This window comes from Puma concolor, chromosome E1 (assembly GCF_028749965.1).
Source record: "Puma concolor isolate L17-30 chromosome E1, mPumCon1.1.hap2, whole genome shotgun sequence".
NCBI classification, from domain to species: Eukaryota; Metazoa; Chordata; class Mammalia; order Carnivora; family Felidae; genus Puma; species Puma concolor.
This window is the reverse complement of record NC_141680.1, coordinates 36,761,813-36,776,707: the sequence shown is the minus strand read 5'-3', so window position 1 is coordinate 36,776,707 and position 14,895 is coordinate 36,761,813. Positions and strand designations below refer to the sequence as shown.

Sequence of the window (14,895 nt, the reverse complement as noted above, 5' to 3'; positions counted from 1 at the left end):
CAGAGAGAGACAGAGCATGAACGGGGGAGGGGCAGAGAGAGAGGGAGACACAGAATCGGAAACAGGCTCCAGGCTCTGAGCCATCAGCCCAGAGCCCGACGCGGGGCTCGAACTCACGGACCGCGAGATCGTGACCTGGCTGAAGTCGGACGCTTAACCGACTGCGCCACCCAGGCGCCCCTTCTTCCATGTTTTTTAAGTTTTATGTTTTACATGTAAGACTGATTTAGTCTGAGGTTTTTTTTTTTTTTTCCTAAGAGACTTAAGTAAAAATTCCTTTTTTTTTCTTTCTTGCCGAGACCCTTTTTTCACATCAGTCATTCTGTGCTATCAATTAAGAAAACGACCATTCAGTCGTGGTCTTGTTTGGATTTTGTCACAGCAGCACCGTCCTTTTCTTGAACAAAGCTGTATGTTGTCGCTGTCGTAAACGTGTCGCCCATCTACGCAGATACATGACAACTAGAGCTTTATTTCAGGGTGAAACAGCTATTACAGGCTCCACGTGGTCCCCTCCTGCCCAGGCATCTGCTGTCTCTACTCCCGTATCGAGTGCCACTCACAGGTCAACCAGCAGCCTGGTGTCTTTGTACAACTTAGGGGGAGGACGGGACACAGCCCCATGGTGGGATCAGTGTGTCGTCCAGGGGCATGAATCTTGGGGTCGTATCCAAGCGGGATAGGAGAAGAGGAGAATCTGCCTCTTCTCTGCCACGAACTAGGAGGCATGCTGGCACTTTTAGCTACAACTGTGCCTCCCACAAGAGTGAGTGTGTTGACTGAGGACTGAGGCTTGCCCGTGAGTACGGCACGTGAACTTCATGCACAGACTGGGGCTCTTTCTCTTTCATTAACGGTGGTCTTGCCCTGGCCCTTCACGTGACAGGGCCGGTGCGTCTCACGCCTTCCACGCCAGGAAGTTGCTCCGTCTTTTGAACGTTTTAGGTGCCCCTCCCTTCTGGGGAGTTTATCAACCTCTGGTATTCTCCTTCTTAAATATTTCATATAGAAAAAAAAAAAATTAACCACGATCACAAGCTAAAAAAGAAACTCCTGTGTACCTACCACTCCAGATGAACATAGAGCTATGCCTGGTAAAGAAATTTATAAATGAAAGAAATAAAACGTTATGGATCAAGTTCAAGTCCCTTTCGTAGCCGTCCTCCAACCCGTCCATCATTGAGAGCTATAGTTCGAATGCATGTCGTGTTGGAGTGAGTTTTTTGCTTTTAATATGTCTCTGAATCCATAAACAGTATATTGTATCCCGTGGAAAGCACTTTGAATCGTATCAAGCCGGTAATCAGTGCTTTCAGTTTCCCTATTTTTTGTTTTCATAAACAGTGCTTAGGCTTTTATAATTTCAGCACAAGCTGCACCAGAGTGCCATTCTTTTTTTCTCTCAACAGTAGGTTTCTAAGATCTATTTACACGGGCGCTATAGATTTGGATTATTCTTTTTCCATTTTATGACTGTGCCTCTAGCAGTGCAATTGCTCTATTAAAGGGTGGGCATTTCCAGCTTTTCTGGAAATAGCCCTGGAGAGGCTTTGCTGCTGTGACCACCAGAAGAAACCCCGAGTCCCGTGTGCACGCATTCTTGCAAATGCTTTGTATTGCCTAATGAACATTGAAATGCTTGCCCCTCCAGAAAGGGCCCAAGCATATCTCACTGTGGTCTGAATGGACCTTTCCCTGATTAGCAGGGAGATCGGACTCTTTTGAAATGTCTTCTGTGAATCTCTATTCATAATCTTTGCCCATTTCTTACGTTGGGTTCCTTGTCCTTATTGATGCGTGAGTTTGTTTTAAATACAAGCGAAATACGAATCCTTGGTCTCTTACGTGTAGAATGAAATTTGTAAACCCAGGCAGTTACTTGTCTTTTAGCTTTGTTGATGATTTATGTTTTTCTTAGGGCCCGGGGACCAACCAGCCTGGGATCAAATGCCTGTGGCGGGGGAAGGGCAGAGGCCAGTCCATGACTTGGAACCAAAACAGTCTGTTGCTTTCAATTTCGTTTCTAAAGCCTTCTTGCTGGTGGCTGGCATGGCACCTTGCCCAGGGGAGCAGTGGCCTGCCTCAGCATGGGGTGTATTCCTGCAGTTCCCGGGGGGCCCTCGCATCCAGCCACCCTCACTGCCTGGTGGCTTCTGAAAGGATGAAGAGCTTTGGCCTAAGTAATTTCAACCCCCAGCAAGGGCAGGATCCACCTGCAAGCCTCTGGCCCCTGTCTCCTCCCAGCAGGTAATGTGTAGCAAGAGTCAAAAGAGTTTCTAATCCAAGCAGACAGTACAGACCTGTTTTCTCAGGTGTCATGACGGTCCCTGCCTCCCTTGACTCCTTCCAGGCTCAGTTCTGCCCCTGTCAGGACTGTGGGATGCTTCGCGCCCATGGTGGCCTCCAGCCCTGACTTTAGCCGCCAGCCCTGGAATGTCCAGAATGCCACGGGACCTCCCCAAACCAGCCAGCCCCCTCTTTTCAGTCTAGGTCCTGCTGGAAGGCCAGGCCGGACCGGGCAGGGCCAGCACTGGGGCACAAGGCTTACCATCTTGGTGTAATGGGGGAACTGGCTATGCAGTTATGGGGCAAAGCCACTGTGGTTGGTGCTAGGAGAGGTGAGCCAGAACATGAGAACGGGACAATGAGATCAGAGGCAGTGAAGGTAAATCAGTTTCCACAAGTAAATCCCAGAAAAAGACCAGTGTGTGCTAAAGGTCTGGGAGGTAGGGGCCGAGTGGAGATATTTCTCAATGGGCTGGTGGCATTCCTAGGGCCCCGTCAGCCTCAGGTTTGCTGCTCCAGACCCCATAGGGGCCCCCAGAGGAGGCTGTGGAGAGGCTGCAGTTTAAAGAGCAATACACATAGAAAGGGATCCAAAGTTGCCACCCACCGGATTTGGAACCCTAAGAAAACCAACCTCTTTCTTCTTCATTAATAAAAAAGAATAATCCTTGTTATAGATGGTGCAAGACTGATGTTCATGTAACACCCATGGGGAAGCCCACTTTTAGCCATAAATTCACTTTGTATTGTATGGAGGCCTTGGAAGTCCTGGGTTTGAATCCCAGCCTGGTTACTCATTGGCATTTCTTTGGGCTTCATTCCCATGTGAAAGTAGGTATGAATCTTGCCTCTGGGAGCAGTTAAGAAGATTATAAGAGATCAAGCATAATGGACTATTTAGAAGAGAACCAGCATGAGGACACATCAGTAAATGTCTGTTCACATTATTCTGAAATGTGCTTTTTCACCTAAAATGTAGTAGACATTTTCCGTATCATTAAATATAGAATGTCTTCATTTTTTTTTTTAATGGCATAGGTTTCCATTATACAGATGCCCCATGATGTGCTGATCTAATCCCTTACTTATAGAAATAAAGTGTTTTTCTCAATTCTTTGCTAAGCAGCAAATAATCATACTTTTAGGCATTTGCTAGTTTGTCGTTGTTGTTGTTGCTTGTTTTTTAGGATATATTCCTAAAAGTAGAAAGGCTGGCCGAAGGGCATGCATATTCAAATGTTAACAGATAGTACTAAATCAGAAGGGATTCAGATTTGGGGGTCCTGAAGTTTATACAATTTTGGATGCCTTTATAAAAACCAAATTGAATGCAAATTGACTATTAACATAAGAAAAGAATTTGCTACATAGGAATTTCTGGGGCCTTGAATATTCAGGTCCTTGTGAGATTTCTTATGCTGTTTGCCAGAAATACTGACATACAAATGCTTCTTTTTTTCTTAAGTTTATTTATTTATTGGGGGGTGGGCGGGGTTAGGGGCAGAGGGAGAGGGAGACAGAATCCCAAGCAGGCTCCGAGCTGTCAGCACAGAGCCCATCATGGGGCTCGATCTCACCAACCATGGGATCATGACCTGAACCAAAATCAGGAGTCAGACATTTAACCAACCGAGCCACCCGGGCACGCCAACATATAAATGTTTCTTAATTTGCAATCAGCCTCCCTCTTGAGTTTCCAGGAAATTCCGGCTCTGGGAGGTGGGGCGGGGGGGGGGGGGGGGGGGGTCCTGACGCATAAGCAGCATCATGGCTGCTGTCTTCACTGCCCTGTTAAAATCTTGTACCAATTTACACTTAGGCCCATTTCTTCACATCCTTGCCAACAGTCTGTGTCATCAGTCATTCTTGTTTTTATGTTGAGATTAATAGCCATGTTATTAATCTTCTCTAATTGGGGAGCTTTATTTTGGCAATATTGAGGGCAGTGTTGTAATCCGTGGGCTCTCTGCTGAGTCCTTCTCCCTGTCCCGGGATAAGCTCACATATTGGTTGCACAAAGCCGAGGATGCCACAGACTGGGTATCCAGGGGTACCCTGAACTCTCATTGAGCTGAAAATGCTTTCCAGTGTTGCCTGTGGGGACTCTTTGGCAAGAACACCTTGTGGGGAATTTTGAAATTAGACTTAGACTCCTCTAGAAAGACAGCACTCTTTGCTTTGGGCAGAGGATTACTGGTTTGTTACATTTTCCCCTGTAATGACTTTTCATTTATTACAGAATCAGACAGACTGAATCACTTTCAAGATAGGTACATATATACATACATATATACACACATACATATATACATACATACATACATACACGTATATATGATTTTTGGGAGAACAGCTTTTTGGGTCCGGTGCTACCATAACCCAGACGAATGGCCGAAAAGACCGAATTTGAAATACCAGCTGCTAAAGTGTCGGGAGTACGTCTCTCCCTCCATACATGCCCTGTCTCTCTTTGCACATACATGCATGTGCCACACCACACCACACACACACACATCACGCACGCATGCACCACACCACACCCACGCACACGCACACACCTCACAGTTCTTGGCACCACTTGAAAATAAGTCGCAGACTTTGTGACATCAGTATTTCCCACCTTTGCTGATCTCTTGGGAAACAAGTGCCTCACGGTTGTTTTGCCCTGACTTGGGCAACATAGCGGACATCTTTCCCTATGCCCGCCCGCCACTCGTCGACTTCTTCCCCAAGTCTGTGGCCCATTGCGTTTCGTGGGTCGCCGCCGCTTGGTCTGTTTTTGCGGAAAGCGGTTTGCGATCAAATGATGAGGCCGTTTTCATCAACTTTTACTGCAACATTTGGACAAGTCGCTTAACTTCTCCCTCGATTTCTCCATTTGTAAGACAGGGACAAAAGCACTTGGGACGATTTCCCCCCCCCGAGAAAACCCACATGACGGCCTTGCAGGGGAGATGCTGAACGTTCTCTTCCTGCCTTCCGGTCACCCCCCTGCAGGAGATTCACCCACCTCCGCCCTTCCTCACAGACAGCGCCCACCTCTTCCGTGAATCAGGACCCTCACACTCCCGACTTGTCACTAAACGTCTCTACAGACGTCCCTGGATATTACATTGTAAAGCAGATAGCTATCCGGTGGTTCTGGCTTCCCGCTGGAGCAGTATTCCACAGCCTTTGCATCCAGTAAGCGACCTTCTGAACAGCAAGCAATGTGTCACGAGCTGCTCTGTGCTCTTGAACCTGGAGAACATGCGGCCGTGTGGGTCACGGGGTGGTTGGCCCAGGAGCCCCAGTGTATCAAGAACGGCACAGAGGACACCTAAACTGCTTTACCATCTACTGGGGTTCTCAGGGCGGAAGATCCCGCCGCGTTCAAAACAGAGATTCTCTCTTTGCTGGAGTAATTTCTAGAACAGAGATCATGTGTCAGCTTGACTTGCCCAGCATTTTCTGTTAATGTATGGATGGGTTTTGCACGTGCTGCTTTTATTTTTATGACAAAATGGTAAAGAGATGCCATAGTCTGCCACTAAATTTAGTTTATGAAGCACGAGGATAACAATACTACCAGCTTTAGCCCTAGGAGAGCTTTCTTTCAAACTTTGTATTGAAGTATACCACAGATTCAGAAAAGTACACATGTTTGAAGCGCTCCCTTTAGCGAATTTTCTATGAACTCTACACACCCATATAACCAACACCCATTTGGCCGCTCTCCTGATTTCCAGCAGCTTAGATTAGCTTTGCCTGTTTTGTGCCTATACGTGGAATCCAGGGCATGTGGGTGGTTCAGTGAGTTAAGCCACCGACTCTTGATTTCAGCTCAGGTCGCAATCTCACAGTTGGTGAGTTCAAGTTCCCAGTGGGGCTCCGTGCTGCCAGTGCAGAGCCTGCGTGGGATTCTTTCTCTCCCTCTCTCTCTGCCCCTCCCCCACTCATTCTCTCTCCCTGCCCACAAAGTAAATATAAAATATATTTATATAATATAAAATATATAATATAAATATAATACAATATAAATATTATATATTAAATATATTTAATTTAATATATTAAATACATATAAATCTATATTAAATATTATATATTTATATATATAATATAAATATAAAGAATATAAAATATAATATAAAATATAAAATGTAAAATTTATATTTACAAAATATAAAAAAAGGTAAATGGAATCAGACAGTATATACCTTTTTCTATCTGGCTTCTTTAACTTTTTAAAATGCGTTTCACCCACATTACTGGGTATAGTAATAGTTCATTTGCTGTCATTTCTATATAACATCGCAAATAAGAAATCACCATTTATGTATCTGTTCCACGGCTGGTGGGTATTTAGGTAGTTTTCATATTGGAGATAACGCAAACATCCTCGGACCTGTCGTTTGGTGAGCACACGCATGAATTCTGCTGAATATGTATTTATGAGTGGAAGTGTCTACGTTGCTTTTTATTTAAAAAATTTTTTTTTTAATGTTTATTTATTTTTGAGACAGAGAGAGACAGAGCATGAACGGGGGAGGGTCAGAGAGAGAGGGAGACACAGAATCTGAAGCAGGCTCCAGGCTCTGAGCTGTCAGCACAGAGCCCGACGCAGGGCTCGAACTCACAGACCGTGAGATCATGACCTGAGCCGAAGTCGGACGCTTAACCGACTGAGCCACCCAGGCGCCCCTCTACGTTGCTTTTTAAAGTATACAGTTCCACAGTTTTTAGTAGAGTCATGAATATGTGTACCCCAACCACAGTCAATTTTAGAACATTTCCCTCACCTCAAAGAGAAACCCCATTCCCTTCGCTATCAACTCTGGACCCTTCCTTCCCCTCAGCCCTAAGCAACCACTGAATCTACTTCCTGTCTCTGTAGATTTGCCTTTCCTCCTCCTCAACGTCATATGTACGGACTTATACAATATGTGGCTTTCTGTATCCGGCCTTTTTTGCTTACTATAATATTTTCACCGTTCACCCACGTTGTAGCGGATATCAATACGTTTCCTTTTTATGGCCAAATAATATTCCATTGTGTAGACAGTCCACGTTCCGTGTATCCATTCATCCCGTTGCTGGAACCAATGGGTTGTTTGCATCCTTGGCGATTGTGAATAGTGCTGCTGGGAACATTTAGGTACAAGTGTTTGTTTGAGTCCCCATTTTTAATTCTTCCAGGTAGATACCTAGGACTGGAATTGCTGGGTCATCTGCTAATTCTGTGTTTAACTTTTTGGAGAAGCACCCAGCTGGTTTGCACCTTGGCTGCACCATTTTACATTCCCACCAGCTGTGCACAAGGCCTCCAGTGTCTCCGCATGCTGGCCATCACGTGTTACTTTGCGTTGTTTGAGTCTCGCCTCCCTAGGGTATGTCACTTTTCGTTCGCATTTCACATGCTTGTGGGCCAAATATCTTCTTTGGAAAAACGTCCATTCAAGTCCTTCACTCATTTTTTTTTTCCGTTGGGTTGTTAGGAGCATTATTTATAATTCACTCATTTGGTCATTCCGTTGAACACCTCTTACATTCCAGGCACTGTGAGGCACTTGGGGATAAAACAGTGAACACATTCGTTGCCAACAATAAAAGGTCAAGAGAATAAAAGAAAAATCCTCATTTCCTGACTTCTCACCTGAATTCTCAAGTGCAACTCTCCAAGGACACCTTTAGGTGGGGCTTTGTCTCCGGTTTTTCACGGCTCCCACCTGCCTAATTTATGTGTTTTAGGACGCCCAACCCAAGTAGCTGAAGGCCTCACTAAATATTTACGGTAGTTTCTCCTTATCCATGGGGGATATGTTCCAAGACCCGCAGTGGACACCTAAAACCACAGCTAGCACCATAATATACATACAAAGTTTTTTTCCTATGGGGACATACCTATGGTAAGGTTTAATTTATAAGTTAGGCATGTATGAGATTAACAACAATAATAATAAAAACAATTATAACAATATACTGTAATAAATATTACGTGGATGGTCTCTCTCAAAATATCTCCCTGTATTGTACTTACCATTCTTGTGATGATGAGACATGGTAAAATGATGTAAATGATGTAAAAGGATGTAAATATGAGACACTACTACTGACCTTCTGACAATATGTCAGGGGGGATCCCTTGCTTAGCCATGGGTAACTGCAGATGGTGGGGAGACCATTCGACTTTAGTTCTTTGAGTTGGAAGCCACAGGAACTGCTGGCTCTCCTCCTCTGACTCATTAAGCTTCCCACCCAAACGTTAAAAATATTAATAACAGAGGCACCTGGGTGGCTCAGTTGGTTAAGCGTCTGACTTCGTCTCAGATCATGATCTCACAGTCTGTGGGTTCGAGCCCCGCGTCGGGCTCTGTGCTGACAGTGCAGAGCCTGGAGCCTGCTTTGGATTCTGTGTCTCGGTCTTTCTTTGCCCCTCCCCTGCCCACGCTCCGTCTCTCTCTCTCAGAAATAAATAAACATTAAAAAAAAAAAAAGAACAGAAAAAGAAAGGGGGGCCTGGGTGGCTCAGTCGGTTAAGCGTCCAACTTCGGCTCAGGTCATGATTTCATGGCTCTTGAGTTTGAGCCCTGCTTCAGGCTCTGTGCTGATGGCTCAGAGCCTGGAGCCTGCTTCAGATTCTGTCTGTCTGTCTGTCTCTCTCTGCCCTCCCCACTCATGCTCTGTCTCTCTCTCAAGAATAAATAAACATTAAAAAAAAGAAGAAGAAGAACAGAAAAAGACGGAGTGCCTGGGGGTTCAGTTAGTTAAGTGTCCTACTCCTGATCTCAGCTCAGGTCTTGATCTCAGGTTTGTGAATTCAAGCCCTGGGTTGGGCTCTGCTGGGGTGTGGAGCCTACTTAAAGAAAAAACAATAAAAAAAAAAGAAGTGGCTGCCCCTTTTTGCCCAAGGCCCTTGGGGTGTGTTCGAGGAAGGAGGAGAGTAGAATCAATTGTTTGCGCTTGGAGTTTCGAAAGGATGGGTGGTTCTTACCTTTATGAGCAAACTGCATTCATACGAGTTTCTAGAATTCTTAAGTCCTCTGGAGGAGCACCTGTTTCCACCTCTGTTCTGCCCTGCTCCGGTCCCAGGTTCCTGAGTTCAATGAGTAAACAGTGGTGGAAAAAACCAAAATGGAGATTAGACAGTGTGGGGGGACACATGCAAAGCCTAAAGAACAGAATTGCCCACCCACTCCTTCCTCCCCGATGTGTGTTCCGGGCGCGGTTTCACTGGCTTACCGGCTGCAGACTCAGCTACTTGGGTTCTGTGCATTTCACTCTCTTTACCTATAGGATAGCAGTTCATGCTTCCCACCTGTACGTTTTAGGATTTGCTTAGCATATGTCAGAGAAACCCACTCTCACTGTGGCTTTGAGGAGATGGGAGTTTCTTTTTCTGCGTCCTGTGTGACAGCCACCTTGTGGAGGCTCGGCGGCACAGTACGCCCCCCGTCAAGGCTCCAGCCTCTTTGTCTCTGCCATTCCCTTCCTGTCGCAGATGGCACTCCAGCCAGTGGGAAAGGAAAAGGGAAGATGCCCCTTTCCTTTAAGGGAAGTTGCACCTAGTACCTCTCTTTAAATCCACACCTTCACCTTTGGGCCAGACCACCTGCAAGGGAAACTTGGGAATGTGGTTTCTATTCCACATGGCCATGGCCAACTAAACTCCCCGAGGGTGGTTTCTTAAGGACAAGGACCTATTGGGGGCCTTTGTACCTATCAGCACTGCTGTGAAGATAAAGGATATAACATATGTGCCAATTGAAATGGGTTTTTCTGGGTTTTTTTTGGGTTTTTTAAAATTTTTTAATGTTGATTTACTTTTGAGAGAGAGAGAGACAGAGTGCAAGTGAGGGAGGGGCAGAGAGAGAGGGAGACACAGAATCTGAAGCAGGCTCCAAGCTCTGAGCTGTCAGCACTGAGTCTGATGCGGGGCTTGAACTCACAGACCGTGAGATCATGACCTGAGCTGAAGTCGGCCACTTAACTGGCTGAGCCATCCAGGAGCCCTAGTTTTGGGGGGAATTTTTTGCACATAAACCAACCTGTTGATCTGCCAACTAGGATTTCCAGGAGGCCACTCTCTGGTCTGAAGTCTATGGTTGAATGAGTAGAAACCCGGGTTCCAAACCAAGGACAGTGGTCAAGTTTGAGGATAAGAGGAAACCTGTTATGTTTTGTTGACAACAAAACCTTTAAAGTGCCTGAGATTTTCCCTTGGCTGCCTCCTGAACCCGATGCTGGGCTGTGGGAGGCTGCCTGCCAGGCCTTCAAGGGCACTGGTTATCCACTGAACCTGAAAACTGTAGGTATATTAGGATGTATCCGTTATAAGCAACAGAAACGCAACTCAGACTGGCTTAAGTTTATTTTGGTTTGTTTGCTGATTTATTAGAGTCCACGAATAAGTGAGATCGGGCAATGTTTGTCTTTCTGAGTGTGGCTTATTTCACTTAGCATGATGTCCTCCAGCTTCCTCCTTGTTGCAAATGGAATTTGGTGTTCCCCTCCCTCCCCCACACCCCCCCCCCCCCCGCCCCGGAAACTGGCTTAAATTTAAAGAGGGAATTTATTGCCCTTTGACAGTGGAAAGTCCAGAGGAAGGCAGACATCACCTGTGGCCGGGCCTAGGGATTCAGAACCTCAAGATGAAGTTTGTTACTGTGCCTTCCTGTCTCTGTCTCTCTCTTCCTACTTAGTAACCCTGTGTTCGTTTTCTTCTTAAGCAAGTTCTCCACATGCTTGTTCTTGCAACTGTCACTTTTGGCAAACCCAAAGGAAGAAAGCATACTTGTTTCCCAGTGGGCAAAAATGCATGCCCTCCGCTGCTTGCCTGTGACGTAGGGATTTGGGGCGTGTAATCCCTTTTGAGGGGTGTCATAGTGGCCACTGGGAGCCCGCTCAACAGTATTTTAGGTTGGTCAACCTAGGGATAGTAGGGTGTGGGGCCTCATAGGATTTTACAGCCCTGCTGTCTGGGCTGTTTTCTGCCCCCAGTACACCTGCAGGAACCACCTGGCTTACGTGGCTGGCCACAATCCTTTGAGAAGATTAACTGGGTCATTTACATAGTATCCCCTTTCACTTGAGAATAACCACCGATCCAGTCCTCAGACTACTCCTAGGTGGGGAAGCTGAGGCCTAGAGAGGAGAAACCTGCGTCTTTTCCTGATGCCCCTGAGAACAAGGCCTGCAATTGTTTGTAATGCTAGGGGGCAGGAGGCCAGGAGAAAGAGGCAGGAAGAGAAGCTGGCATAGAGTGTTTTATTCAAGTCACAGCCAAGGCAACAAGGGCTTTACCCACCAGGACCTCTGAGAAGGTACAGATGCCTCCCAGCTCTGTCCAGCTGCAGAACGGGAGAGAACTGAAGTCCCTGAGCAGACAGGATCCCAAGGAACTGTCCCAGTAGCTGAAAGCAGAGATGCTCCGTGGAGGTGACATGGGACACCAAAGGTGACTGTGTCGGTTGCCCACCCAGCCAGCAGCATACTCGGGAGGAGCCCTCAGACCCCCGATCCCAGCCTAGTGCTCCCTTGCTCCCCACAGAGCTGCGGCGGGTCCCCTCAGCTTCCCAGTCCGCCTGCTTCGTGACCCACCCTCCTGCAAGGTGGCAGCGACTTCCTCTCCCATTTGTGGGGAAATCCAGTGTGGCTCCCCTCTATCCTGCATACCTTGTTCTTGCCCCAGACTCTCCCCTGCAAGACCCAAGCAGTCAATCAACAAAAGGGACACGTGGTCCTTTTAGCATAGCAGCTGCAGCACCGAATTGGCCAACATTGGCCCTCAGACCCCACACCACACCCTCTCTGATGGGAACAGGGTCTGAGACCTGTTACACCCCCACATTTAACCAACTGAGCCACCCAGGCACTCAGAGTTTTTTTGAGTACAGCTTTAGAGTTGCAGAATAACTGAGCCTTTCTATCGGGTCGTGGTTCCTGGGGATGGGGCAGGGGCGGGCACTTGTGCACGCTGTGAGCAGCCTACCTCCCGGCCGGGTGTGCCAGCCCCTGGTGCCAGAGTGGCCTGGCCTGGCACAGCGGAGTCCATCGCCTCTCTCCCCACAGCTCCGCAGGGGCAGATCGCACCGTCCCCCTGCCCGTCGGAGGCCTCAGCTACATCCAGGGCCTCACAAGACAGCGTCTTATCAACAAGACTGTGGGACAGTGCCTGGAAGCCATAGCACAGAGGGTCCCCGACCGGGAGGCCTTGGTCGTCCCGCAGGAGAACATCAGGCTGACCTTTGCCCAGCTCAAGGAGGAGGTGGGTCCTGATCTTGAACCCTCGAAGTCAGCAGGTGCTAGCCCCCCAGGCTGCACTGGCTGGGTGGAGCCCTCAGGGCAGCACCTGGCTATGGGGCAGGGTGAGGGGCTGACTGAGAACCCCAAGGGATGGCGAGAAGGGGACAGGGCTGAGGCAGAAGGGGCCCGAGGTCACCTGCATCACTCACTCCTGGGCTGCTTGTTCACAATGCACATTCCCAGGCCCCATCCAGGCCCACTGAGGCCTGGGAATCTGCCTGTCCCTTGCTCCCAGGTGGTTCCGGTGACAACCCCCGGGCCAAGGGCTGAGGTGGGAGTCAGGGCCCCTTCTGGCTCGCCCACGTCTCACCCCTTGTGCTTTATTTACACCAGGTGGACAAAGCTGCTTCTGGGCTCCTGAGTATCGGCCTCCGCAAGGGCGACCGGCTGGGCATGTGGGGACCCAACTCCTATGCGTGGGTGCTCATGCAGCTGGCCACCGCTCAGGCAGGCATCATTCTGGTGAGCGGGGAACAACTGGGTATGTAGGGCGTGCAGAATTCAGGGGGAGTCCCCCAGCTCCTTGGCCCCCAAACCGAACCGGTGCCTGACTGGTTTCAGACCGCGTAGTGCCTTCTTTCGAAGCCCCCCAAGGAGGCCTGGACGGGTAGGGCACTGCCTCTGACGGCATGGTGTTTCTGTGCCTCCTGAGAGTGGAGAGGCAGCGGGAGGGACAAGGTCTGGCCGAAACACTCGCTGACATACCCTCGCTGTCTCCACTAGGTGTCTGTGAACCCAGCCTACCAGGCTATGGAGTTGGAGTATGCCCTCAAGAAGGTAGAACCCGCTCCTGGGGGAGGGGGCTGGCCAGCCAGCCAGGGGGATGATGGGGGGGGGGCGGGGGCGGTCAGAGAGGTGTGCAACACCCAGAGTCTGTCCGTCCTCAGGTCTGTAGCGGGGGGAGGAGAGGGTGGTCATTCGGACCCAAGGCCGGCGTGTGAGTCCCGGGGTCAGCACAGGTGTGTTGGAGGCAATATGCGTGTGAGCCGGCGTGTGTGTGGCACCTGCGTGTGTCGGAGTGGTGGCGTGTGTGTGTGAGAAAGACTCACTGTTAGTGAGAACTAGCCCGGAGCCCCCGCCTGGAGCTCCCTGCTGACCAGGGGGGCGGGGGGCTCCCCCTCCACAGGTAGGCTGCAAAGCCATCACATTCCCCAAGCAGTTCAAGACCCAGCAATACTACAACATCCTGAAGCAGATCTGCCCAGAGTTGGAGAAGGCCCAGCCGGGGGCCTTGAAGAGTCAGAGGTGGGGCTTTCCCACACTGGGAAGGGGGCGTGTGGTGTGGCCCCCTGGCCCCCTGATCCCCTCCCACCCCCCAGGGATGAGGCTGGTGTCTCCCTGGGCCTCCCCTCAGCCCTCCCTCCCCGCAGGCTCCCAGATTCTCACTACCCTCCCTCCCCGCAGGCTCCCAGACCTGACCACAGTCATCTCGGTGGACGACCCTCTGCCGGGGACCCTGCTCCTTGATGAGGTGGTGGCAGCTGGAAGCACAGAGCAGCATCTGGCCCGGCTGCGGTACACCCAGCAGTTCCTGTCCTGCCACGACCCCATCAACATCCAGTTCACCTCGGTAGGGCAGTGCTCTCCAGGCCCCAAGCCCCGGCTGGCCTGCTAACCCCTGCCCGCCCCTGTGACCCTTGCCCAAGAATGAGGAGATGACAGAAGAGGCCCAGGGCGCGGACACTCTTCTGGGGCCGGCCCTAGCTGTCCTCTCGGCCCCGGGAAACATCGCCAACTGGCATCCTTGTCACCTGCCCCCCCCCCCCCCCCGGCCCTCTCTTCCTCAGCACGGAGGCAGGTGCACTGGGCCACATCAGGCCAGAGCTGACCGATGTGCCTCCTCATTTAGTAGATGAGGAAACTGAGGCCCAGAGAGGGAATCCGCCGCTGGGCCACAGAGTTCTCTGAGCCACTTGATGAGTGGCTTAAGAACAGAGACCTTATCTTCCACATTTCTGGATCCTCACACCCGGCACCGTGCGGGCACATGGTAGACCTTTGTGAACACACGTTCAATGAATGAATGGATCAGGGACACTGGTCCCGGTCTCCTGACTCCCGGTCCGGCGCTCTCCCATATGGTGGCCCAGGGTGGGAAGGACATGGGGAGCAGGGGCCAAGCATCACCTGCTTGTCTTATCAGGGGACGACAGGCAGCCCCAAGGGGGCCACACTCTCCCACTACAACATTGTCAACAACTCCAACATGATAGGGGATCGGCTGAGGCTGCACCTAAAGGTGAGGGGGCTAGCCCAGGCCCTGCAGGGGGTGGGGGTTGCTGGGCTCCCCCTGCTGGCTAGTGAAACTGGCTGGGGGTGGGGGTT

General features: G+C 49.6%; 1 protein-coding gene across 2 annotated transcripts in view; it reads left to right on the top strand.

Moving 5' to 3' along the window:
- ACSF2 (acyl-CoA synthetase family member 2) overlaps positions 1–14,895 on the top strand; it is a 34,296-nt gene that overhangs the window by 8,774 nt on the left and 10,627 nt on the right. For both annotated transcript variants that reach the window (XM_086687002.1, XM_086687003.1), the window contains exons 2-7: positions 12,337–12,532; positions 12,904–13,032; positions 13,294–13,347; positions 13,697–13,815; positions 13,975–14,140; positions 14,714–14,809. In XM_086687002.1, coding sequence (XP_086543128.1) covers positions 12,337–12,532; positions 12,904–13,032; positions 13,294–13,347; positions 13,697–13,815; positions 13,975–14,140; positions 14,714–14,809 — 760 coding nt within the window. The remainder of the gene's footprint in view (positions 1–12,336; positions 12,533–12,903; positions 13,033–13,293; positions 13,348–13,696; positions 13,816–13,974; positions 14,141–14,713; positions 14,810–14,895) is intronic.